At 43.5% G+C, this 27,372-nt stretch overlaps 4 protein-coding genes and 1 pseudogene across 4 annotated transcripts in view; all 5 read right to left on the bottom strand.

The window, feature by feature from the left end:
* LOC136164920 (UDP-glucuronosyltransferase 1-6-like) overlaps positions 1 to 27,372 on the bottom strand; it is a 127,139-nt gene that overhangs the window by 73,241 nt on the left and 26,526 nt on the right. The gene's annotated exons all lie outside the window — the stretch shown is intronic.
* LOC136155446 (UDP-glucuronosyltransferase 1A3-like) lies at positions 7,123 to 9,322 on the bottom strand. The gene is made up of 2 exons (XM_065917176.1): positions 8,459 to 9,322; positions 7,123 to 7,194 (listed from the first exon to the last, which is right to left on the bottom strand). Exons 1-2 carry the CDS (start codon positions 9,320 to 9,322, stop codon positions 7,123 to 7,125), a joined length of 936 nt encoding a protein of 311 aa, XP_065773248.1.
* On the bottom strand, positions 12,944 to 13,858 carry LOC136155437 (UDP-glucuronosyltransferase 1A3 pseudogene; annotated as a pseudogene).
* On the bottom strand, positions 14,594 to 18,483 carry LOC136154895 (UDP-glucuronosyltransferase 1A3-like). The gene is made up of 2 exons (XM_065917012.1): positions 17,620 to 18,483; positions 14,594 to 14,710 (listed from the first exon to the last, which is right to left on the bottom strand). Exons 1-2 carry the CDS (start codon positions 18,481 to 18,483, stop codon positions 14,594 to 14,596), a joined length of 981 nt encoding a protein of 326 aa, XP_065773084.1.
* LOC136154825 (UDP-glucuronosyltransferase 1A3-like) lies at positions 19,221 to 23,104 on the bottom strand. The gene is made up of 2 exons (XM_065917008.1): positions 22,241 to 23,104; positions 19,221 to 19,337 (listed from the first exon to the last, which is right to left on the bottom strand). Exons 1-2 carry the CDS (start codon positions 23,102 to 23,104, stop codon positions 19,221 to 19,223), a joined length of 981 nt encoding a protein of 326 aa, XP_065773080.1.

Raw genomic sequence — 27,372 nt, 5'->3', positions numbered from 1 at the left:
CATTAGGATGGCAATCATAAAACAAACAAAACAGAAAACAAGGCTTGGGGGAAAATGTGGGAAACTGTTGTAGCCACTTTCAAAACAGAATGGCAGCTCCTCAAAAACTTAAATATCAGATGATCCAGCCATTCCACTTCTTAGCGTATGCACAAAAGAATTGAAAACAGAGTCTTAAAGAGGTATTTGTACATCCATGTTCAGCAGCATTATCCCCAATAGCCTAAAGGTGAAAGCCAACCATGTTCATTGGCAGATAAACAGATAAGCAAACTGTGCCCAATTTATACGATGAAATATATTTCAACCTTAAAAAGGAAAAGCGTTTTAACAGCATATACGATAACATGAATGAATCCAGAGAACAAGATGCCAAGTGAAAATGCCAGTATCAAAAAGGCAAATACTGTACAATTCCACTTATATTAGATATCTCAATTTCTGAATTTGAGTACTCTATTTCTGAATCCTCTTCTGATGCTGAAGTCATCCTCTTCTCTATTCAGGAATAGAGTACTCAAATTCATAGACACAGAAAGTAAAATGGTGGTTTCCAGGGACTATGAAGTGGGAGAAATGGAGAGATGTTGTTTAAGGGGTAGAGAGTTTCAGTTTTTCAAGACGAAGAGTTATTATGAAAATTGGTTGCACAACAATATGACCGTAATTAACACTACTAAACTATACACTTAAATATAGTTAAGATGGTAAATCTTATGTTAGGGATGTTTTACCACAATTAAACATTAAAAAGAGAATTTTATGAAGAAAACACAGCAGTCATAAACCTGTGTGCAACAATCTAAAAGCTATATATCTAAAGAAAAACTAGTAAAATTTCCAAATGTAATTTGAGAAAAATTCAGTTAAATGGGGGAATATTTTTAGGTATTATTTTCTGAATTGGGCACATTGAGCTTTTCTTAATAGAAAAATTTTAAATATACATCTTTAGGTTTACATATGGAATGTTTACAAACATTGATCATATGCTGTTTCACATAGTAGCCACTGACTACGCATGAATATTGAGTACTTGAAATGTGTAGAGTCCAAATTACTATGTGCTATATGTATAAAAGACATACCAGGTCTGGAGGACTTAGTGTGAAATTTTTAATTTCTATGTGCCGTGAGTATCATGTAATCTGTGAAAATTGGCAGTTTTACTTCATCCTGTCAACACCAATCCTGGAGCTACCAAAAACTACTAGAACTCATCAATGAATTCAGTAATGTTAAGGCATACAAAATTATTATACAGAAATCTACTGCATTTCTATACACTCACAGTGAACTATCAGGAAAAGAAATTATTAATAATATTACCATTCTATTTTCAATCATATCAAAAAGAATGTAATACCTAGAATAAATCTAACAAGGTTAAAGACCTATACTTCAAGAACTATAAGACACTGATGAAAGAAATTGAAGATGACACAAACAAATAGAAAGATACACTGTGGATACATGGATTTAAAGAATTAACATTATTAAAATGACCTGACTACCCAAGGCAAACTACAGATTCAGCACAATATCTATCAAAACACCAATGGCATTTTTCAAAGAACAAGAAAAAAAACTCTAAAATTTTTATGGAAGCATAAAAGACTGAATAACCAAAATAATCTTGAGAAAAAAGAACAGAACTGGAGCAGCAACATGGACGAGCCTTAGAGATTATCATACTAAGTGAAGTAATCACAAAAAACACACATATCATGTGATATCACTTATATATGGAATCCAAAAAATGATTCAAATTGTTGGGGTCCTTTAATGGACTGGAAACCAGAGGTCCAGAGTCGATGATAAGAAAGTGAAAGAGAGAGCCGGAAGGAGGGAGAGAGAAAGACAGAGAGAAAGAGAAAGAAAGAAAGAAAGACAGGGGAACCCAAGCTGTGATGGAGCAAGGGTGCTTTATTAGCAGAAATGCAGGCTTATATATCTTTAGTAAGATGAGTACTCAGCTATTACACAGGATGAAATTTTATCAATAGCCACAATATGGATCATCTAATGCATACAAGGTCGCTGATGCTGAAAACAGTTACTGAAGGGGATTCATACATGTCTCATCCTATGACCTCAGTCCTGGGAACAGCATGCTGTTTCACTAGTTCCTGTAATAAGAACTGATAAGGAACAGAGAATCCTTGAGAAATGGCAACATATTGAATTCCTTAAAGTCAAATGTCCCCTGACACAAATAAATTTATTTTTCAAGAGAAACAGACTCACAGACATAGGAAAGAAATTTTTGGTTACCAAAAGGGAAAGAGAGAGTAGAGTTAAATTAGGAGCTTGGGATTGACAGCTACACATCACTATACGTAAAAGAGATAAATAGCAAGTTCCTACTGTATAGCAAAGGGAACTACATTCAATACCTTGTAATAATCTGTAATGAAAAAGAATATATATCTGAATAACTTTGCTGTATGACAGAAATTAACATGACATTGTAAATTAGCTATACTTCAGTTTTTTCAAAAAGAGTCAAACTGAAGTAATCACACTTCCTACTTTAAAACTATACTACAAAACTACAGTGATCAAAGCAGTAAGGTACTGACGCAGAAACAGACACATAGATCAATGGAAGAGAATATAGAGCAGAAAAAAACTTCAAGCCTACATTGCAACTAATCTACAACAAAAGAGGTAATAATATACAGTGGAGGAAAGATAGCCTCTTCAGTAAGTGGTATTGGGAAAACTGGACAGCTACATGCAAAAGAATCAAACTGGATTGCTCTCGCACACCATGAACAAAAATAAATTCAAAATAGATTAAAGATTTAAATGTAAGACCTAAAGCCATAAAACTTCTGGTAGAAAACATAGGCAGTAACCTCTTTAACTTTGATATTAGTATTAAATTTTTTTTGGATATGATTCCTCAGACAAGAGAGACAAAAGTAAAATAAATGAATGGGACTTTATCAAACTAAAATCTTATGAACAGCAAAGAAAATTACAAACAAAAGGGAAAGGCCACTTTCTGAATGGAAGAAGACATTTGCAAATAATATATCTGAATAGGTTAATATCCAGAATACACAAAGAACTCATACAAGTCAATACCAACCAAAAAAACAAATAACATGTTTAAAAATGGACTGAGACTTAAAGAGACATTTTTCCAGGGAAGACATACAGATATGCATGTGCAAAGATGCTCAACATCACTAATCATCAGAGAAATGCAAATCACACAACAATGAACTATCACCTCACACCTGTCAGAACGGCTGTTATCAAAAAGACAATGAATAACAAAGGTTGGCAAGGATGCAGAGAAAAGGGAGCTCTATTGGGGCAGTAGAGCTCAATAAGGGGCTCAATAAGAGGCAGTATTGCAGGCAATGTAAATTGTTGCAGTCACTATGGAAAACAGCGAGAATGGAGTTTCTCAAAAAGTGAAAAATAAAACTGTCATATCATCCAGCAACTCCACTCCTGGGTATTTATCCAAAAAAATATCCTCCCAAAAAACATTAATTAGAAAAGATATATGCACCCCTATGTTTATTGCAGCCTTGTTTACTACAGCCGAGAATATTGGCTGTTGAATATTACTCAGCCATAAGAAAGAAAGAAATCTTGTCATTTGTGACAACATGAATGGACCCAGAGGGTATCATGCTTAGTGAAGTAAGTCAGGGAAAGACAAATACTGCATGATTTCACTTATACATGAAAAATAAAAGGCAAAGAAAATGAACAACCAGAACAAAACAGAAACAGACTCATAGAGAACAAACAGGTAATTGACAAAGAGGAGGAGAGTGAGGGAAGGAGAGAGAAGGCTGCGGGGGATTAAAGTACAAACTTTTGACTGCAAAATAAATGTCACAGGTATGAAAGGAGTGTGAGAAATACAGTTAAGAGTTATGTAATACATTTCTATGATGAATATCATAGCTAGATTTATTGTGGTGATTATTTTGAAGTGTATCAAAGTACTGAATCACTAAGTTGCATAATAGGAGCAAACATAATGCTGCAGGTCAACCATACTATAGAAACAAGCAAGTAAAGTCATAGAAAGAGAAATACGATTTGTGACTACCAGAGGCAGGAGACGCGGGGAGGGAGACTGGATTAAGGCAGTCTAAGGGTACAAACGTGGAGTTATAAGAGAAATAAACACTAGGGATGTAATTAACAACATTAACTCCTTTAATTTTGTGTCTACATGAGATAATGCGTGATCACTAAATTTGTTTTAGTAAACATCTCATGATCTAGGTAAGTCAAATCACTCTGCTGTCCACCGTAAGCTTCTACAGGAAAGTGACAAGCGAAAGTGTGAGTCGTTCAGTCATGTCTGACTCTTTGCAGCCCCATGGACTGTAGCCAGGCTTCTTTGTGCATGGAATTCACCAGGCAAGAATACTGGAGTGGGTAGCCATTTCCTTCTCCAAAGGATATTCCAGACCCACGGATGGAACTTGGGTCTCCTGCACTGCAGGCAGAGAGTCTTTACCACCTGAAACTCCAGGGAAGCCTGTCAACTATGTCTCAATAAAGCTGAAAGAAACAAAGACAAACAAGTACCTGAAAATTTTTTATATTGAATACATGTTTAAAAGATAGTACTTTTATATATTTCCTTCAGTAAAAAATATATTATCAAAATTAATGTAAACTCTCTTTTTGATTTTTTAAATATATTTACTAAAAAGCTTATTTTTAATATATCCACTAAAAAGCACAACTGCACTCCTCTCACACGCTAGTAAAGTCATGCTCAAAATTCTCCCAGCCAGGCTTCAGCAATACGTGAACCATGAGCTTCCAGATGTTTCAAGCTGATTTTAGAAAAGGCAGAGAACAAGAGATCAGATTGCCAACATCCACTGGATCATCAAAAAAGCAAGAGAGTTCCAGAAAAACATCTATTTCTACTTCATTGACTATGCCAAAGCCTTTGACTGTGTGGATCACAATAAACTGTGGGAAATTCTGAAAGAGATGGGAATACCAGACCACCTGATCTGCCTCTTGAAAAACCTGTATGCAGGTCAGGAAGAAACAGTTAGAACTGGATATGGTTCTAACAGTCTAACAGACTGGTTCCAAATAGGACAAGGAGTATGTCAAGGCTGTATATTGTCACCCTGCTTATTGAATTTCTATGCAGAGTACATCATGAGAAACGCTGGGCTGGATGAAGCAAAAGCTGGAATCAAGATTGCTGGGAGAAATATCAATAACCTCAGGTATGCAGATGCCACCACCCTTATGGCAGAAAGTGAAGAAGAACTAAAGAGACTGTTGAGGAAAGTGAAAGAGGAGAGTGAAAAAGTTGGATTAAAGCTCAACATTCAGAAAACTAAGATATTGCATCCAGTCCCATCATTTCATGGCAAATAGATGGGGAAACAGTGGCAGACTTTATTTTTCTGGGCTCCAAAATCACTGCACATGGTGATTGCATCCATGAAATTAAAAGACGCTTACTCCTTGGAAGGAAAATTATGACCAACCTAGACAGCATATTAAAAGGCAGAGACATTACTTTACCAACAAAGGTCCGTCTAGTCAAGGCTATGGTTTTTCCAGTAGTCATGTATGGATGTGAGAGTTGGACTCTAAAGAAAGCTAAGTGCCGAAGAATTGATGCTTTTGAACTGTGGTGTTGGAGAAGACTCTTGAGAGTCCCTGGGACTGCAAGGAGATCCAACCAGTCCATCCTAAAGGAGATGAGTCCTGGGTGTTCATTGGAAGGGCTGATGTTGAAGCTGAAACTCCAATACTTTGGCCACCTGATGGGAAGAGCTGACTCATTTGAAAAGACCCTGATGCTGGGAAAGATTGAGAGCAGGAGGAGAAGGGGACGACAAAGGATGAGATGGTTGGATGGCATCACCGACTCAATGGACATGGGTTTGGGTGGACTCCAGGAGTTGGTGATGGACAGGGAAGCCTGGCATGCTGGGGTTCATGGGGTTGCAAAGAGTCGGACATGGCTGAGCGACTGAATTGAACTGAAATATCTTTCAGTTACGTATGTGACTTGCATTAGATTTCTATTGGACCATTCTGTACTAGACTATAAAGAAACCTATTAACATTTTTCAAAGTAGTGACTCCACAAGAAACATTCTCTGATTATAATTCAGAATAATTGCAAAAGATAATAGAAAGATGGCTGCAACAAATGTTAACTATATGGAAGTTAGGAAACAATCTCATTAAAAAAAAATACTCACTGACTCAAAGAGGAAACCAAAAACATGCATTTAAGTTAAAATAAAGAAAATGAGAGCAGTTTATAAGAAAATCTAAGGAATGGGGAGAATGTTTTATGTATGACCTTCAGTTCTTCATTATTAACAAAACATAAAGGAACTTAATGCTTACATAGGAAGTTATAAAAACAGCTATAAAGTAAAACAAAGGAAACAAGATGATATCATCAACAAAAACAATAAGCTGCAATTAATATAATAGAAAGCAAAAATAGTAAAAAGAATAAGCAAATCAAGAAGTTATTTCTTTGAGGGGACCCATAAAATATTTCAACCCATCATAAACCTTAAGAAGGAGAAGGAACAAAAATATTACAAATTTTATCTTTCCTATTGTGAAAAAAATTTCCATAAACATTTAAAGGAGTCACATCTAAGGATAAACCATATCAAATAAGTAAGACCGACAAAATCCCAAAGCAAAAAATAATTTAGTTGGAACAAAAATGGTAAGAGTATGCTTACCATGTATAACATTTGACAATTTCAGGGTAAGTGATCTTTCAATTGGCAGAAACATCTAAATTCCTCCAGATGACACAACTTGTCCTGCTGAGCATATTTTAAGTAATGACAATAGACAATATTTGCGTGCTCACAGTGACAATATTAAGGTCAGAATGGTAAACTCTGGGCTTCCCTCGTGGTTCAGCTGGTAAAGAATCCGCCTGCAATGCAGGAGACCTAGGTTCGATCCCTGAGTTGGGAAGATTCCCTGGAGAAGGGACCGGCTACCCACTCCAGTATTCCAGCCTGGAGAATTCCATGGACTATATAGTCCATGGGGTCGCAAAGATTCAGACACGACTGAGCAACTTTCACTTTTTTCATGGTTTACTCACCCAGTCAAGGTCATTCAGCTAGGAAAATGGGAGTGATGATTTGAGCCAATGCCGTTAGTTCTAGAAAATACACTCACATGGAAAAACTAAAAAGAACAGCACCTCCTTACATTTCACTTTTTACAAATCTCACAGATACATACATGTTTCATAATTGAACAAATGCATTGCATGAAGAAGAAAATCAAGTGGAATAAAACTTTGTAGTGTGAGCAATAAAGAAAAATGAAGTTAGAGTTGTGCAATAATAAATACATTAATGAAAAGAGATGTATAAATCAGAATATGAAAACTATAAGAGGCCTTAAGTCATGGAAGTTAATGTAAATTCAGTACATGTGACAAAAGAGGGCAAAAAAGATAGTTGATTCAGTGGATAAGAAAACAAATCTTGCCCACAAGAGTCCTATTTCACTTTAATTCACATATTCAGGATTAATATATGAAGACTCTGAAACCATTAGGAGTGCAATAGTTCCCACCATGGAAACGTGGGTTGTGGTGACCTGGGCTAGGGAAGATTTGCAAATGTGGTCACCCCTCATAACAAACCCTTTCTCTTTGAGACTGAGTTCTCAACATCACTGTCCAGACCTTCACTATGTTCCTAGGCTCAGTTTTAGCTCCTCTTTAACCCCTACAACTAGATTTTAATGACCTCTGTGTCCCACCTTGATGACCTTTCTGTATGGAATCCAGCTCTGTACGCCCCTACATTTTACTCCAGACCCCAACTCCTGGCCAGAAGACATCTGCTCAGCACAGCTCCATCTCTGAAGAGGTGTTCTCAATTATTTCTCTCTGTAATCACAGAAAACCCAACTTATCTCCCTGACATTGTCTCACGTACAATTAATTTATTCCACTTCTCTAAAACTTCTGATTTTTTGGTGTTTAGGTCTAAATCCCTTCCAAGATAAAACTACTCTGAATTACCAGGGCAACAAAAGCAGTCTGCCAGATCTTCCTTCCTCCTACTGAACACCTTCAACCAAAAACCCCTGATGGATGGATCCATGGCTCATGTTCTCTGCCCTACCTCAGCTAGAGAAAACTGAACAACCTTCACTACATTTCCTTTACAAAATGACAATCACGGTTGAATCACACACGGTTGGTCAGTCCTGTTACAGACTCTCACCCCTACCTCTCATTCCTCTCAAAGACCATCACAAACCTTTACTACACAACTGGTACACTATAACAAATTTAGCTCACCAAAGACTGCTGGGAGGAGAATGAGAGGTGGAAATCTTTAGATAGATCAGTATATAATGAAGAACCTTGAATTAAAGTTTTTTTTAAAAAGTGTGTTCCACTTGGAACATTGAAAAAAACTAACATACACACCTGAGATAATGGTTTCCTGTTGGCACAGTTGACACCCCCAATGAACACCATGTTGGGCATGATTGGCCTGGGGTAGTCCATCACAAAGTCTCCTCTGAACAGCCACACGGATCCAGAGGCAAGAATCTCCCCCAGTGACACCTCTCTCTGAAGAAGCTCAGAGGCCATACGTGCATAAGGAGTGAAAGCAACCTGGCAAATGTACTTCAGGCTCAGAGGGTAGAGCATGTTCTTCACCCTTTGGAAGAATGTCATGTGGTCTGAATTCCTTGTTAATAACCTGGGAACATATGAGAAAGGGTTTGGGCATGCAGTGCCCTCAACATCTAAGCCACACAGAACAGATCGCAAGAAAAACACACTAGGAATGGACAGGTACTGAGCCAGCACTGCCCCACAAGGGTTAAAAGGATCTGTTAAAACCACATCAAAGGAACTGGCATTCAGGTGCCTGATCAGATCCTTGTTATACAACAGTGCCTCACAAGACCTTGCAAAGAGCAAAGACACATTTTTCAAAGAAGCCATAGCTTCCCAAAACATTGTAAGAAAAGGTAATCTTTGAAAAAACACATGAATATGGCTCTTCATGACGGAAACAAATTCATCCTGTGTGTAGGGAACGGCGTAGGTTTTCGTGGTGAAAAAGTCCTCTGCCTTGATGTGCACATTGACCTCCGGAGACAGGACCACTGCCTGGTGACCTCTGGCGTGGAGCTCCCGCACGGCCTCCCGCATGCTGAGCCAGTGGCTGCCCTCCATGGGGACCACCAGCACCTTCCCAGCCTCGGCCCATCGCCCGGCACACAGACAGAGCAGGAGTCCAGCCAGCACCTGCCGCCGAAGCTGCAGCCCCAGGGCCATCTCCGCACAAACCAGAATGACTGACTCTCTGGCTGGGCAGTGGTGCCTATATTTGTTCCCTTACCTTGTCATCAAGTCACTTGAGCACAATGGCATGTCATTGGAGGGCAATCTGCCATGCTTACATTAATCACTGCAGAATAAGTACATGCCTGTGCTTCATCACTTGTGCGTTCACCCAGGGAAGACCACTCCCATTTCCTGGGAGAAAATAAGAGTCGAGGCTCTCTCTGGGGAACATTCTAGTTCACTCTCTTGTTCTTCATCCAACACCCAAAGCAAGACCATGCCTGTCCATTCCCTTGGTCACCTCCCACCTCTCTGCTAATCCTGTTCTCTGGGGCTGGACTGAACACTGAGGAGTCACCTCTGCCCCAGTCCCCACCCAGAACCTCTGCTGCATGTGACCTTATCTGAGAACTCTTCAAACTCTTTCTCCCCATGATGGGTGAACTCAGAGCAGATCCGGGGAAACATATAACATCATAAGAACAGCTTTCTCTCAGCGGGGAGGGGATGGTGGATCTCTGGTTTGTTCCTGGTCCACACTGCACAGCTCAGGAGAGTCTGTCGGAAACATCTTGAAGGATCCTTAAGGAAAGCAGCAGAAGGGTTGCGTGAGAAATCTTTCTCTCCCTCATGGAAGAGAAGTTCCTGTTATCTAAATCATCAGTGGGCAAGGCAGCTCTCTCTAATGACAGTGGGGTTCAGAGGGCGCTGGGCTCCAGGGCCTGCTTCACTTTGGGCAGGAGGAACATCCCCATGCCTCCATGCAGGCTCTCTGAATCCTCTTTGGAGGCTGACCCCACTAGGCTTCCACTGCTCTGTGTACAGACTGAAGTGCACATTATTCTGGATCTTTATTACATCTTATAATTTATGTTCAGGACTTCCCAAATGACACAGTAGTAAATACCTCCTACGAATGCAGGAGACAAAGGAGACATGGATTCAATCTGTAAGCTGAGTGTCAGAGGATCCCTTGGAGTAGGAAATGATAACCCATTTCAGTTTTCTTGCCTGGAATAGTCCATGGACAGAGGAACCTAAACAAAGCTATACAAAAAAAAAAAAAGGTCTTAATCACCAGATAATCACAAAAGTGTGGTCACTCACCTATAGCCAAATATCTTGCATTGTGAAGTCAAGCAGGCCTTAGGAAGAATCACTATACAAAGCTATTGGAGGTGATGGAATTCCAGCTGAGCTATTGCAAATCCTAAAATCGGTGCTGCTAAAGTGCCGCACTCAATACACCAGCAAATTTGGAAAACTCAGCAAGGGCCACAGGACTGGAAAAACTCAGTTTACATTCCAATCTCAAAGAAAGACAATGCCAAAAAATGTTCAAACTACTGGACAATTGTGCTCATTTCACGTGTTGGCAAGGTAATAATCAAAATCCTTCAAACAATATGTGAATCGAAAACTTCCAGATGAACAAGCTGGATTTAGAAAAGGCAGAGGAACCAGAGATCAAATTACCAACATCCACTGAATCGTAGAGAAAGCAAGGGAATTCCAGGAAAAAAATCTACTTCTGCTTCATGACTTCTTGAAAGCCTTTGATTGTGTGGATCACAACAAATTGTGGAAAATTCTTAAAGGGATGGGAATAGCAGACCACATTACCTGCCTTCTGAGAAACCTACATGCAGGTCTAGAAGCAACACTTAGGACTGGACATGGAACAATAAACTAGTTCAAAATTGGGAAATGATTATCTCAAATCTGTATATTGTCATTCTCCTTACTTAATTTATATGCAGACTACATCATGTGAAATGCCACACAGGATGAATCACAAGCTGGAATCCAGATTGCCAAGGGAAATATCAACAACCTCAGATATGCAGGTGATACCACTGTCATGGCAGAAAATGAAGAAGAATGAGAGTCTCTTGATAAGGGTGAAAGAGGAGAGGGAAAAAGCTGGCTTAAAACTCAGCATTCAAAAATTAAGATCATGGTATCCAGTGCCATTACTTCATGGCAAATAGATGGGGAAAAGGTGGAAACACTGGCAGATTTTCTTTTCTTGGGCTCCAAAATCACTGCAGATGGTGACTGTAGCCACAAAATTAAAAGATGCTTGCCCCTTGGAAGAAAAGCTATCCCAAACTAGACAGTGTATTAAAAAGCAGAGACATCACTTTGCCAACAAAAGTAGATATAGCCAAAGCTCTGGTTCTTCCAGCAGCCATGTACGGATGTGAATGTTGGACCATAAACAAGGCTGAGAACCAAAGAACTGATTCTTTCAAATTGTGGTGTGGGATAAGACTCCAGAGAGTCTGCTGGACAGCAAGGAAAGCAAATCAGTCAATCCTAAGAGAAATCAACCATGAATATTCACTGGAAAGACTGATGCTAAAACTGAAGCTCCAATACTTTGGCCACCTGATGAGAAGAGCTGACTCATTGGAAAAGACCTTGATGCTGGGAAAGATTGAAGGCAGGAGGAGAAGGGGACAACAGAGGATGAGACAGTTGGATGGCAGCACTAACTCAGTGGAGATGAGTTTGAGGAAACTCTGGGAGATAATGAAGAGCAGGGAAGCTTGGTGTGTGACAGCCCATGGGGCTGCAAACCGTTGGGCACAACTTGGAACTGGACAACAAAAACAAAAATTAGGGTTAATATAAGCAGACTCTGAAACTGTGAGGAAAGCAATAGCTCCCACCATAGAAATGCAGGGAGTGGTGACTGGGCTGGGGTAGGTGTGGTGATGTGGTCAGTCCCTTCCTCTTTGAGACTCAGTTCTCAGCATCACTTCCCCACCTTCACTGTGCTCTTAGGCTCAGTTTGACCTCCTCTCCAGCCACCACCGCTAGCGTTTGAGGACCTCGGTGGCCAATGCTGAAGACCTATCTGACATGCCATTCAACTCTCTCCATCCCCACATTTACTCCAGACCCAAACTCCTGGTCAGAACACTTTTGGTCAGCACAGCTCCATCTCAAGAAAATCGGGTTCAATTATTTCTTTCTCTGATCACAGAAAGCCCGACCTCCATCTCCGGTTTGTCTCATTTCCACTTAATTTATTCAACATCTCTGAAACTTCTGCGTCCCTTTGGGTTGAGGTGTCCAGTGACTACCCCTAATACCTTTCCAAGACAAAAACTCGATGAAGTATCAGGGCGATAAATGCAATTTGCCAGTTCTTTCCTCATCCAACTGAACACCCTCAAGCAGAAAACCCATGATGAATGGATTCACAGCTCAAGTTCTTGGCTCCTACTTGATTGAGAAAACTGCACCACCATCACAACAGAGGCTGTACAAAACGGCAATCACGGGGGAACCACCCCATTCCTTGTCAAACCTAATATGGACCTTTACCCCTGCCTCTCATTCATCTCAAAGTCCATCAGAAACCTACACTACACTCCTGGAGCACTTTAATAATGTATCTCACCAAAGACTGTTCAAAGGAGAACGAGAGGTAGAAATCTTTAGAAAGACAAGTAGATAAGTAGGCATGTAGAAGTAAGCTGATCTTTTTAAATATGTTCCACTTGGGAATTCCCTGTTGGTCTAGTGATTGGAAGCATCCATTTTCCTGCAAGGGCCTGACGTTGCAGTGTGCTGAAAAAGTTTTTTAAATTTTTTTTTAATTCAAGGAATGTGTTCCACTGGGAACACTGATAGAACAAAAGCAGTACAGACCTGAGATAACGGTTTCCTCTTGGCACAGTTGATACCCCCAATGAACACCATGTTGGGCATGATTGGTCGCGGGTAATCCATCACAAAGTCTCCTCTGAACAGCCACATGGATCCAGAGGCAAGAATTTCCACGAGTGACACCTCTCTCTGAAGAAGCTCGGAGGCCATGCGTTCATAAGGAGTGAAAGAAACCCAGCAAATGTACTTCAGACTCAGAGGGTAGAGCATGTTCTTAACCCTTTGGAAGAATGTCATGTGGTCTGGATTTGTTGTTAATAACCGAGGAACATATGAGAAAGGGTTTGGGCATGCTGTGCCCTCAACATCTAAGTCACAGGGAACAGAACGCAAAAAAAATACAGCAGGAATGGACAGGTATTTAGCCAGGACCGCCCCGCAGGGGTGAACAGGGTCCGTTAAAACCACATCGAAGGCACTGGCATTCAGGTGCCTGATAAGGTCCTTGTTATACAACAGTCCCTCACAAGACCTTTCAAAGAGCAAAGACGCCTTTTTCAAAGATGCCATAGTTTTCAAAAACATCGTTAACCAATGTACTCTTTCAAAAAGCAGATGTACATGAGTCTTCATGAGGGAATCAAATTTCTCCTGTGTGTAGGGAATACTGTAGGTTTTCATGATGAAAAAATCTTCTGCCTTGATGTGCATATTCACCTCTGGAGCGACGACCACTGCCTGGTGACCTCTGGCGTGGAGCTCCCGCACGGCCTCCCGCATGCTGAGCCAGTGGCTGCCCTCCATGGGGACCACCAGCACCTTCCCAGCCTCGGCCCATCGCCCGGCGCACAGACAGAGCAGGAGTCCAGCCAGCACCTGCCGCCGAAGCTGCAGTCCCAGGGCCATCTCCGCACAGCCAGAACCTACTGAGACTCTGGTTGGGCTGTGCCGCCTATATTTGTTCTCTTATCTTTATATTATCATCAAGTTATTTAAGCAAAATGGCATGTCATTGGAAGGCAGCGTGCCCTCCTTACATTAATCATTACAGGATAAGTCCATGCCTGGGTTACATCACCTCTGATTTCACCCCAGGAAAGGTTACCCCCTTATCTTGGAAAAACTCTTCTGACCTGCTGCTTCCTCTGGGGAGCATTCGAGTTCACTCTCTTGTTCTTCATCCAGTTTCCAATGGGCAGTGCCTGCCCATTCCCTTGGTCGCCTCCTACCTCTCTGCTAACCCTGTTCTCTGGGGTTGGACTGAACGCTGAGGAGTCACCTCTGCCCCAGTCCTCACCCAGAACTTCTGCTGCATGTGACCTTATCTGAGAACTCTTCAAACTCTTACCCCCCATCATGGGTGAACACAGAGCACATCCAGGGAAGCATATAACATCACGAGAACAACCTTCTCAACGGGGAGGGGATGGTGGATCTCTGGCTTGTTTCTGTTCCACACTGGACACCTCATGCACTCCCCAGAGAGTCGGAGCAGCTGCCTGATATGGAAACATCTCGAAGGATCCTTGAGGACAACAGCAGAAGGGCTGCTCGAGAATTCTTTCTCTCCCTCATAGAAGAGAAGTTCCTGTTATCTAAATCATCAGTGGGCAAGGCAGCTCTTTGTAATGACAGTGGGGTTCAGAGGACGCTGGGCCCCAGCACCTGCTTCACTTTGGACAGGAGGGACATCCCCATGCCTCCATGCAGGCTCTCTGAGTCCTCTTCAGAGGCTGACCCCACTAGGCTTCCACTGCTCTGTGTAGACACTGAAGTGGGCATTATTCTGGATCTTTATTACATCTTGTAGTTTATGTTCAGGACTTCCCAGATGGTGCAGTGTTCAAGAATCCTCCTACGATTGCTTCTCGGCCTTTTGGCTAAGATCAAGTGAAGAATCTTCCCATGAATGCAGGAGACACAAGAGACATGGATTCCATCCCTAGGTTGAGTGTCAGATGATCCCTTGAGGTAAGAAATATTAACTCACTCCAGTTTTCTTGCCTGGAATAGTCCATGGACAGAGGAGCCTAAGTAAAACTGTACAAAAAAGGTGTTAATCACCATATAACCATGAAAGTGTGGTCACTCATCTATAGCCAAACATATTACACTGTGAAGTCAAGCAGGCCTTAGGTAGAATCACTATAAACAAAGCTATTGGAGGTGATGGAATTCGAGCTGAGCTATTGCCAATCCTAAAATCGATGCTGCTAAAGTGCCGCACTCAATACACCAGCAAATTTGGAAAACTCAGCAAGGGCCACAGGACTGGAAAAACTCAGTTTACATTCCAATCTCAAAGAAAGACAATGCCAAAGAATGTTCAAACTACTGGACAATTGTGCTCATTTCACGTGTTGGCAAGGTAATACTCAAAATCCTTCAAACAATATGTGAATCGAAAACTTCCAGATGAACAAGCTGGATTTAGAAAAGGCAGAGGAACCAGAGATCAAAATACCAACATCCACTGGATCATAGAAAAAGCAAGGGAATTCCAGAAAAAAAATCTACTTCTGCTTCATGACTTCTTGAAAGCCTTTGATTGTGTGGATCACAACAAATTGTGGAAAATTCTTAAAGGGATGGGAATAGCAGACAACATTACCTGCCTTCTGAGAAACCTATATGCAGGTCTAGAAGCAACACTTAGGACTGACATGGAACAATAAACTAGTTCAAAATTGGGAAATGATTATCTCAAATCTGTATTTTGTCATTCTCCTTACTTAATTTATATGCAGACTACATCATATAGTATGCCACACAGGATGAATCACAAGCTGGAATCCAGATTGCCAAGGGAAATATCAACAACCTCAGATATGCAGGTGATACCACTGTCATGGCAGAAAATGAAGAAGAATGAAAGAGTCTCTTGATAAGAGTGAAAGAGGAGAGGGGAAAAGCTGGCTTAAAGCTCAGCATTCAAAAATTAAGATCATGGTATCCAGTGCCATTACTTCATGGCAAATAGATGGGGAAAAGGTGGAAACACTGGCAGATTTTCTTTTCTTGGGCTCCAAAATCACTGCAGATGGTGACTGTAGCCACAAAATTAAAAGATGCTTGCCCCTTGGAAGAAAAGCTATCCCAAAACTAGACAGTGTATTAAAAAGCAGAGATATCACTTTGCCAACAAAAGTAGATATAGTCAAAGCTGTGGTTTTTCCAGTAGTCATGTACGGATGTGAATGTTGGACCATAAACAAGGCTGAGCACTGAAGAACTGATGCTTTCAAATTGTGGTGCGGGATAAGACTCCAGAGGGTCCCCTGGACAGCAAGGATATCAAATCAGTCAATCCTAAGAGACGTCAACCATGGATATTCACTGGAAAGACTGATGCTAAAACTGAAGCTCCAATACTTTGGCCACCTGATGAGAAGAGCTGACTCATTGGAAAAGACCCTGATGCTGGAAAAGATTGAGGGCAGGAAAAGGGGAAGACAGGGGATGAGATGGTTGAATGACATCACTGATTCCAGGGACCTAAGTGAGGAAACTCTGGGAGATAGTGAAGAACAGGGAAGCTTGGTGTGGGACAGCCCATGGGGCCGCAAACCGTTGGACACAACTTGGCAACTGAACAACAGCAACAATTTAGGATTAATAACAGCAACAATTCAGGGTTAATATAAGCAGACTCTGAAACTGTGAGGAGAGCAGTAGCTCCCCCCATAGAAATGCAGGGAGTGGTGACTGGGCTGGGGTAGGTGTGGTGATGTGGTCAGTCCCTTCCTCCTTGAGACTCAGTTCTCAGCATCACTTCCCCACCTTCACTGTGCTCTTAGGCTCAGTTTGACCTCCTCTCCAGCCACCACCGCTAGCGTTTGAGGACCTCGGGGGCCCATGCTGAAGACCTATCTGACATGCCATTCAACTCTCTCCATCCCCCCATTTACTCCAGACCCAAACTCCTGGTCAGAACACTTCTGGTCAGCACAGCTCCATCTCAAGAAACTCGGGCTCAATTATTTCTTTCTCTGATCACAGAAAGCCTGACTTCCATCTCCAGTTTTGTCTCACCACTTAATTTATTCAAACTCTCTGAAACTTCTGCCTCCTTTGGGGTTGAGGTGTCCAGTGACCATGCCTAACACCTTTCCAAGACAAACCCTGACAAACTATCAGGGTGATAAATGTAGTTTGCCATTTTTTTCCTCATCCAACTGAACGCCCACAGGCAAAAAACCCATGATAGATGGATTCACAGCTCAAGTTCTTGGCTCCTACTAGATTGAGAAAACTGCATGACCACCACGACAGACACTGTACGAAAGGACGATCACGGTGGAACCACCCCATTCCTTGTCAAACCTAATATGGACCTTCACCCCTACCTCTCATTCATCTCAAAGTCCATCACAAACTTACAGTTCACTCCTGGAGCACTTTAACAATGTATCACACTAAAGAGTGTGCAAAGGAGAATGAGAGGTAGAAATCTTTAGAAAGATCAGTAGATAAGTAAGCATGTGGATATAGGTTGTCTTCTAAAAATATGTTCCACTTGGGAATTCCCTGTCAGTCTAGTGGTTGGAACCCACCATTTCACTGCAAGGGCCTGAAGTTGCAGCAGGTGAAAACATTTTTTAATTTTTTTTAATTGAAAGAATGTATTCTACTGGGAACACTGATTGAACAAAAGCAGCAGTACACACCTGAGATAAAGGTTTCCTACTGGCACAGTTGATACCCCCAATGAACACCATGTTGGGCATGATCGGCCGAGGGTACTCCAAAACAAAGTCTACTTTGAACAGCCACATGGATCCAGAGGCAAGTATTTCCCCCAATGAAACCTCTCTCTGAAGAAGCTCAGAGGCCATACGTGCATAAGGAGTGAAAGGACCCTGGCAAATGTACTTCAGGCTCAGAGGGTAGAGCATGTTCTTCACCCTTTGGAAGAATGTCATGTGGTCTGGGTTTGTTGTTAAAAACCGAGGAACATATGAGAAAGGGTTTGGGCATGCAGTGCCCTCAGCATCTAAGTCACATGGAATGTGCCGCAAAAAAAACACAGCAGGAATGGACAGGTATTTAGCCAGCACTGCCCCGCAGAGGTAAATAGGGTCCGTTAAAACCACATCGAAGGCACTGGCATTCAGGTGCCTGATCAAGTCCTTGTTATTTAACAGTGCCTCACAAGACCTTTCAAAGAACAAAGACGCCTTTTTCAAAAATGCCATAGTTTTCAAAAACATCGTTACCCGATGTACTCTTTCAAAAAGCGCTGGTACACGACTCTTCATGATGGAATCAAATGTGTGCTGTGTGTCGGGAGTGGCATAGGTTTTCATGGTGAAAAAATCTTCTGCCTTGATGTGCACATTGACCTCCGGAGCAACGATCACTACTTGGTGACCTCTGGCGTGGAGCTCCCGCACGGCCTCCCGCATGCTGAGCCAGTGGCTGCCCTCCATGGGGACCACCAGCACCTTCCCAGCCTCGGCCCATCGCCCGGCGCACAGACAGAGCAGGAGTCCAGCCAGCACCTGCCGCCGAAGCTGCAGTCCCAGGGCCATCTCCGCACAGCCAGAACCTACTGAGACTCTGGTTGGGCTGTGCCGCCTATATTTGTTCTCTTATCTTTATATTATCATCAAGTTATTTAAGCAAAATGGCATGTCATTGGAAGGCAGCGTGCCCTCCTTACATTAATCATTACAGGATAAGTCCATGCCTGGGTTACATCACCTCTGATTTCACCCCAGGAAAGGTTACCCCCTTATCTTGGAAAAACTCTTCTGACCTGCTGCTTCCTCTGGGGAGCATTCGAGTTCACTCTCTTGTTCTTCATCCAGTTTCCAATGGGCAGTGCCTGCCCATTCCCTTGGTCGCCTCCTACCTCTCTGCTAACCCTGTTCTCTGGGGCTGGATTGAACGCTGAGGAGTCACCTCTGCCCCAGTCCTCACCCAGAACTTCTGCTGCATGTGACCTTATCTGAGAACTCTTCAAACTCTTACCCCCCATCATGGGTGAACACAGAGCACATCCAGGGAAGCATATAACATCACGAGAACAACCTTCTCAACGGGGAGGGGATGGTGGATCTCTGGCTTGTTTCTGTTCCACACTGGACACCTCATGCACTCCCCAGAGAGAGTCAGAGCAGTTGCCTGATATGGAAACATCTCGAAGGATCCTTGAGGACAACAGCAGAAGGGCTGCTCGAGAATTCTTTCTCTCCCTCATAGAAGAGAAGTTCCTGTTATCTAAATCATCAGTGGGCAAGGCAGCTCTTTGTAATGACAGTGGGGTTCAGAGGACGCTGGGCCCCAGCACCTGCTTCACTTTGGACAGGAGGGACATCCCCATGCCTCCATGCAGGCTCTCTGAGTCCTCTTCAGAGGCTGACCCCACTAGGCTTCCACTGCTCTGTGTAGACACTGAAGTGGGCATTATTCTGGATCTTTATTACATCTTGTAGTTTATGTTCAGGACTTCCCAGATGGTGCAGTGTTCAAGAATCCTCCTACGATCGCTTCTCGGCCTTTTGGCTAAGATCAAGTGAAGAATCTTCCCATGAATGCAGGAGACACAAGAGACATGGATTCCATCCCTAGGTTGAGTGTCAGATGATCCTTTCGGGTAAGAAATATTAACTCACTCCAGTTTTCTTGCCTGGAATAGTCCATGGACAGAGGAACCTAACTAAAACTGTACAAAAAAGGTGCTAATCACCAGATAACCATGAAAGTGTGGTCACTCATCTATAGCCAAATATATTACACTGTGAAGTCAAGCAGGCCTTAGGAAGAATCACTATAAACAAACCTATTGGAGGTGATGGGCTAAGCTATTGCAAATCCTAAAATCGATGCTGCTAAAGTGTCACACTCAATACACCAGTAAATGTGGAAAACTCAGCAAGGACCACAGGATTGGAAAAATGCAGTTTACATTCCAATCTCAAAGAAAGACAATGCCAAAGAATGTTCAAACTACTGGACAATTGTGCTCATTTCACATGTTGGCAAGGTAATACTCAAAATCCTGCAAACAATATGTGAATCGAAAACTTCCAGATGAACAAGCTGGATTTAGAAAAGGCAGAGTAACCAGAGATCAAGTTACCAACATCCACTGGATCACAGAAAAAACAAGGGAATTCCAGAAAAAAATCTACTTCTGCTTCATGGCTTCTTGAAAGCCTTTGATTGTGTGGATCACAACAAATTGTGGAAAATTCTTAAAGGGATGGGAATAGCAGACCACATTACCTGCCTTCTGAGAAACGTATATGCAGGTCTAGAAGCAACACTTAGGACTGGACATGGAACAATAAACTAGTTCAAAATTGGGAAATGATTATCTCAAATCTGTATTTTGTCATTCTCCTTACTTAATTTATATGCAGACTACATCATGTGAAATGCCACACAGGATGAATCACAAGCTGGAATCCAGAATGCCTAGGGGAAATATCAACAACCTCAGATATGCAGGTGATACCACTGTCATGGCAGAAAATGAAGAAGAATGAAAGAGTCTCTTGATAAGAGTGAAAGAGGAGAGGGGGAAAGCTGGCTTAAAACTCAGCATTCAAAAATTAAGATCATGGTATCCAGTGCCATTACTTCATGGCAAATAGATGGGGAAAAGGTGGAAACACTGGCAGATTTTCTTTTCTTGGGCTCCAAAATCACTGCAGATGGTGACTGTAGCCACAAAATTAAAAGATGCTTGCCCCTTGGAAGAAAAGCTATCCCAAAACTAGACAGTGTATTAAAAAGCAGAGATATCACTTTGCCAACAAAAGTAGATATAGTCAAAGCTGTGGTTTTTCCAGTAGTCATGTACGGATGTGAATGTTGGACCATAAACAAGGCTGAGCACTGAAGAACTGATGCTTTCAAATTGTGGTGCGGGATAAGACTCCAGAGGGTCCCCTGGACAGCAAGGATATCAAATCAGTCAATCCTAAGAGACGTCAACCATGGATATTCACTGGAAAGACTGATGCTAAAACTGAAGCTCCAATACTTTGGCCACCTGATGAGAAGAGCTGACTCATTGGAAAAGACCCTGATGCTGGGAAAGATTGAGGGCAGGAAAAGGGGACGACAGGGGATGAGATGGTTGAATGACATCACTGACTCCAGGGACCTAAGTGAGGAAACTCTGGGAGATAGTGAAGAACAGGGAAGCTTGGTGTGGGACAGCCCATGGGGCCGCAAACCGTTGGACACAACTTGGCAACTGAACAACAGCAACAATTTAGGATTAATAACAGCAACAATTCAGGGTTAATATAAGCAGACTCTGAAACTGTGAGGAGAGCAGTAGCTCCCCCCATAGAAATGCAGGGAGTGGTGACTGGGCTGGGGTAGGTGTGGTGATGTGGTCAGTCCCTTCCTCCTTGAGACTCAGTTCTCAGCATCACTTCCCCACCTTCACTGTGCTCTTAGGCTCAGTTTGACCTCCTCTCCAGCCACCACCGCTAGCGTTTGAGGACCTCGGGGGCCCATGCTGAAGACCTATCTGACATGCCATTCAACTCTCTCCATCCCCCCATTTACTCCAGACCCAAACTCCTGGTCAGAACACTTCTGGTCAGCACAGCTCCATCTCAAGAAACCCGGGCTCAATTATTTCTTTCTCTGATCACAGAAAGCCTGACTTCCATCTCCAGTTTTGTCTCACCACTTAATTTATTCAACCTCTCTGAAACTTCTGCCTCCTTTGGGGTTGAGGTGTCCAGTGACCATGCCTAATACCTTTCCAAGACAAACCCTGACAAACTATCAGGGTGATAAATGTAGTTTGCCATTTTTTTCTTCATCCAACTGAACACCCACAGGCAAAAAACCCATGATAGATGGATTCACAGCTCAAGTTCTTGGCTCCTACTAGATTTAGAAAACTGCGCGACCATAACAACAGAGACTGTACGAAAGGACGATCACGGTGGAACCACCCCATTCCTTGTCAAACCTAATATGGACCTTCACCCCTACCTCTCATTCATCTCAAAGTCCATCACAAACTTACAGTTCACTCCTGGAGCACTTTAACAATGTATCACACTAAAGAGTGTGCAAAGGAGAATGAGAGGTAGAAATCTTTAGAAAGATCAGTAGATAAGTAAGCATGTGGATATAGGTTGTCTTCTAAAAATATGTTCCACTTGGGAATTCCCTGTCAGTCTAGTGGTTGGAACCCACCATTTCACTGCAAGGGCCTGAAGTTGCAGCAGGTGAAAACATTTTTTAATTTTTTTTTATTAAAAGAATGTATTCTACTGGGAACACTGATTGAACAAAAGCAGCAGTACACACCTGAGATAAAGGTTTCCTACTGGCACAGTTGATACCCCCAATGAACACCATGTTGGGCATGATCGGCCGAGGGTAGTCCATCACAAAGTCTACTCTGAACAGCCACACGGATCCAGAGGCAAGAATCTCCCCCAGTGACACCTCTCTCTGAAGAAGCTCAGAGGCCATACGTGCATAAGGAGTGAAAGGACCCTGGCAAATGTACTTCAGGCTCAGAGGGTAGAGCATGTTCTTCACCCTTTGGAAGAATGTCATGTGGTCTGGGTTTGTTGTTAAAAACCGAGGAACATATGAGAAAGGGTTTGGGCATGCAGTGCCCTCAGCATCTAAGTCACATGGAATGTGCCGCAAAAAAAACACAGCAGGAATGGACAGGTACTTAGCCAGCACTGCCCCGCAGAGGTAAATAGGGTCCGTTAAAACCACATCGAAGGCACTGGCATTCAGGTGCCTGATCAAGTCCTTGTTATATAACAGTGCCTCACAAGACCTTTCAAGGAACAAAGACGCCTTTTTCAAAGATGCCATAGTTTCCAAAAACATTGTTACCCAATGTACTCTTTCAAAAAGCACTGGTACACGACTCTTCATGACGGAATCAAATGTGTGCTGTGTGTCGGGAGTGGCATAGGTTTTCATGGTGAAAAAGTCTTCTGCCTTGATGTGCACATTGACCTCCGGAGCGACGACCACTGCCTGGTGACCTCTGGCGTGGAGCTCCCGCACGGCCTCCCGCATGCTGAGCCAGTGGCTGCCCTCCATGGGGACCACCAGCACCTTCCCAGCCTCGGCCCATCGCCCGGCGCACAGACAGAGCAGGAGTCCAGCCAGCACCTGCCGCCGAAGCTGCAGTCCCATGGCCATCTCCGCACAAACCAGAAGCGACTGACTTTCCGGTGGGGCTGTGCCGCCTATAAGTGTTCCCTTGTCTTTATCTTATCACCAAGTCACTTAAACAAAATGCCATGTCATTGGAAAGCAGCGTGCCCTCTATACATTAATGATTACAGAATAAGACTATGTCTGTGTTTCATCACCTCTGATTCACCCAGGGATTCACCCCTTACCTTGGAAAATCTCCTCTGGCCCTGCTCCCTCTGGGAAACATTCTAGTTCACTCTCTTGTTCTTCATCCAACACCCAAAGCAGGACCGTGCCTGCCCATTCCCTTGGTCACCTCCTACCTCTCCGCTAACCCTGTTCTCTGGGGCTGGACTGAACGCTGAGGAGTCACCTCTGCCCCAGTCCCCACCCAGAACCTCTGCTGCATGTGACCTTATCTGAGAACTCTTCAAACTCTTTTACCCCAATTCATAGGTGAACACGGAGCTAATCCAGGGAAATATATTACATTGTTAGGACTGCTTTCTCAGCAGGGAGGGGATGGTGGCTCTCTGGTTTGTTCCTGTTCCACACTGCACACCTCTTGCACTGCTCAGGAGAGAGTCTGTAGGAGCAGCTGCCTGATATGGAAACATCTGGTAGGATCCTTGAGGACAACAACAGAAGGGCTGTGTGAGAATTCTTTCTCTGCCTCAAGGAAGAGAGGTTCCTGTTATCTAAATCATCAGTGGGCAAGGCAGCTCTTTGTAATGACAGTGGGGTTCAGAGGCGCCGGGTTCCAGGCCTTGCTCACCCTGGACAGGATGAAGCCGGCCCCATGCCTCCATGCAGGTTCTCTGAATCCTCTTCTGATGCTGAAGGTACCAGTCCTCCACTACTCTGGTTAGGGAGTGAAGTGAATTTTTCTGGGACTTTATTATATCTTATAGTTTATGTTCAGATTTTTCTCCAGGGTCAGTTACAGACCAAATCCTGAAAAGGACAGACTCCTCAGAACAGAGGAGCTCCAGAATTTGTGAGAACCTTCTGAGGTGGGGACTGTGCAATGATTGTGTCTCAGATCCATGAGATGACCTTACTACAGAGACTAATGGCCACGTGGGCTCAACAGAATGTGACATCTCCATGTCTAATTTGCCCTGGGGAAGATGGGGTAGGACTTTCTGGGCTGCCCAGCTCTCTCACCGAGCACCCTCTTCTGCAGTCATGGCTTCTGCCTTAACGACATCTTGCCATGGGTCACATGTCCGGCCAGGCTGACATTTTCCTTTGGGGGAAAGTTTTCCCCATTCGGGATCCACGTTGATAACAGCTTTCATCACTGGGCAAATGCATGCAGGCCAGTGTGCCTCCTGTATCACAAGGCTGCCACCATGCCGGGGGCATTTGCTTTAGCCATCCTTGGAGGCTGTGGTCCAAGATCCTGGATCTCTAACAGCAACATCTCAGCTCTCTTTTTCTGGATCCTCTTTCTGTCCCAGCCATATTCCTGCGTGTTTTCGGCAAGGCTCACTTTCTGACATCCACTCCCAGCTTAAATCCTATCATACCTGTCAAGCGGATTACAGGGCACTTGTCAGCAAAACCAGAGCCGGGCACCAACTCTGTGGGGAATAATAATAGCAAAGGTCATCACTATGCCAGCTGCCAGGAATGGAAGTCCAAACACCTCTGCCCACTGCATCTTGGTATCTGAATCACCAGGAAGAGCACAGTCAAGCACTGGATGGAAGAACACGTTCCTTACACAGAGCAAGATCAGCCCCAGCAGTGGGCATTGGTACGCACAACCAGCCAGTCTCCCCTGATGGCCGACGGAGGGAAATTTGCCTACATGAATCCCTTTTATGCCCAGTAGAGAGAGCCCACCCCCTCCCTGAGGAGGGCAGTGTAACAGTAGGGTTGGCGAAGTTTCATTACATGCATGCACTTCAAAGACAGAAGAGCAGTCATTGAACCTGAAACAGGGAAGTAGACTCTCACACAAGGTGATAGCCTAACATAGGCTGGTTGGCTCCTAATGAGGAAGAATTCCAAGCCCAAGGCGCATTCTTATGCTGCCAAGTGAGGGCCAAAACACTACATGCATGCGAGCTCCCTGGTGGTCCAGGGGTTAAGAATCTGCCTTTTAATGCAGAGGATGTGGGTTGAGAAACTAACATCCCATGTACCATGAGGCAATCAACATTGCGTGCCACAGCAAAGATGCTACCTGCCACAAGTAAGACCTGATGCAGCCAAAAATAAATAAATAAATAGATTGTGTGTGTGTGTGTGTGTGTGTGTGTGTGTGTGTGTATCTGCTTGCATGAGACTGCCTTTCCCAACACCCAGTTTTATGATTTTTACACAAAGGCAAGCCACAGTTGGTGCTTTGATGGGCCCCACCTCCCCCTGCACACAGGTATGAACAAGCAGGAAGTGTCCTTGACAGTAAGAGAACTGTAAACCATGGAAATATGGGGCGTCCAAGAGCAGGTAGCAGGGGGCTGAAAACGGAGAGGGCTGTGTTCACCTCAAAGTGCCCGAAACAGGGTGACTTGGAACAACAAAAATGTATTGCCTCCCACTCTGGTGGCAGAGTCGAAGGATATGCTCTCATCTTCTCCTGTGAGAATGCCAAAATTGCAACTCGCTGCTGAACAACCATTGACAGGAGAATGTTGGACCCCACCAAAAAAAGATACCGCACATCCAAGGGCCAAGGAGAAGCCGCAATAAGACATAGGAGGGGCGAAATCGCATTTAGAATCAAACCCCATACCCGCCAGAGACGCTTGGAGGACTCAAACAAAACCTTTTGTACAACAGGATGCAGAGAGACCCAGAGACTGAGCCAGGCCTGCCTTCGAGTGTTTGAGTGTCTCGTGCGGAGACACGGGCCCGCACTGGCCTGCCGTGGGGACAGGGGCTCTGGCTGCCGCAGACCTGGGTCACCCAGCGTGTGGCACCAGTCCTCTTGGAGGAGGTCGCCATTAGCGCCACCATAGAGGCCACCAAGCAGACAGCCCACAAGCTGCAGAACAATGATACCAAACAAATTCTCCCACTGTTAAGAAAGCTCTAGGGCCCGCAACAGATTTCCCAACCTGGGGATCTGGCACAGGGACTGAGAACCCCCAGGGAATTTGACTTTGGAAGCCAGTGGGAGACTGAGCAAGACTTGCCTATGAGTGCCCAGGAGTGTCCGGTGGAGGTGTGGGTGGACACTTTGACCTCAGGCCAAACAAGAGTGAGGGAACACAGCCCCACCCTTCAACAGAAGTTTATTAAAAATTTACTGAGCTTAGCCCCACCCATCAGAACAAGACCCAGTTTCCCCCATCAGTCTCTCCCATCAGGAAGCTTCCGTAAGTCTCATCTTTATGCATCAGAGAGCAGACAGAATGAAAACCACATTCACAGAAAACTAACCAAACTGATCACATGGACCATAGCCTTGTCTAACTCAATGAAACTGTGAGCCATGCCATCTAGGGCCACCTAAGACAGATGGGTCATGGTGGAGAGATCTGACAGAATGTGGTCCACTGGAGAAGGGAATGACAAACCATTTCAGCATTCTTACCTTGAGAACCCCATGAACAGTATGAAAAGGCAAAAAGATAGGATAGTGAAAGATGAACCCCCCAGGTTGATAGATGCCCAATATGCTACTAGAGAAGAGTGGAGAAATAACTACAGAAAAATGAAGAGACAGAGCCAAAGTGAAAACAACACTCAGTTGTGGATGTGACTGGTAATGGAAGTAAAGTCCGATGCTGTAAAGAGCAATATTGCATAGAAACCTGGAATTTTAGGCCCAGGAATCAACGTAAATTGGAAGTGATCAAACAGGAGATGGCAAAAGTGAACATCGACACTTTAGGAATCAGCGAGCTCAAATGGACTGGAATGGGCGAATTTAATTCAGGTGACCATTATATCTACTATTGTAGGCAAGAATCCCTTATAAGAAATGGAATAGCCACCATAGTCAACAAGAGTCTGAAATGCAATACTTGGGTGCAATCTCAAAAATAACAGAATGATCTCTGTTCGTTTCCAAGGCAAATTATTCAATATCACAGTAATCCAAGTCTATGCCCCAACAAGTAATGCTGAAGAAGCTGAAGTTGAATGGTTCTGTGATGACCTACAACACCTTCTATAGCTAATACCAAAAAAGATGTCCTTTTCATTATAGGGGACTGGAATGCAGAAGTAGGAAGTCAAGAGATACCTGGAGTAACAGGCAAGTTTGGCCTTGGAGTACAAAATAAGCAAGGCAAAGGCTAACAGAGTTTTGC

Source organism: Muntiacus reevesi, chromosome 1 (genome assembly GCF_963930625.1).
Source record: "Muntiacus reevesi chromosome 1, mMunRee1.1, whole genome shotgun sequence".
NCBI lineage: Eukaryota > Metazoa > Chordata > Mammalia > Artiodactyla > Cervidae > Muntiacus > Muntiacus reevesi.
Note: the sequence above shows the minus strand (reverse complement) of the source record. Positions and strands in the feature narration are given on the sequence as shown.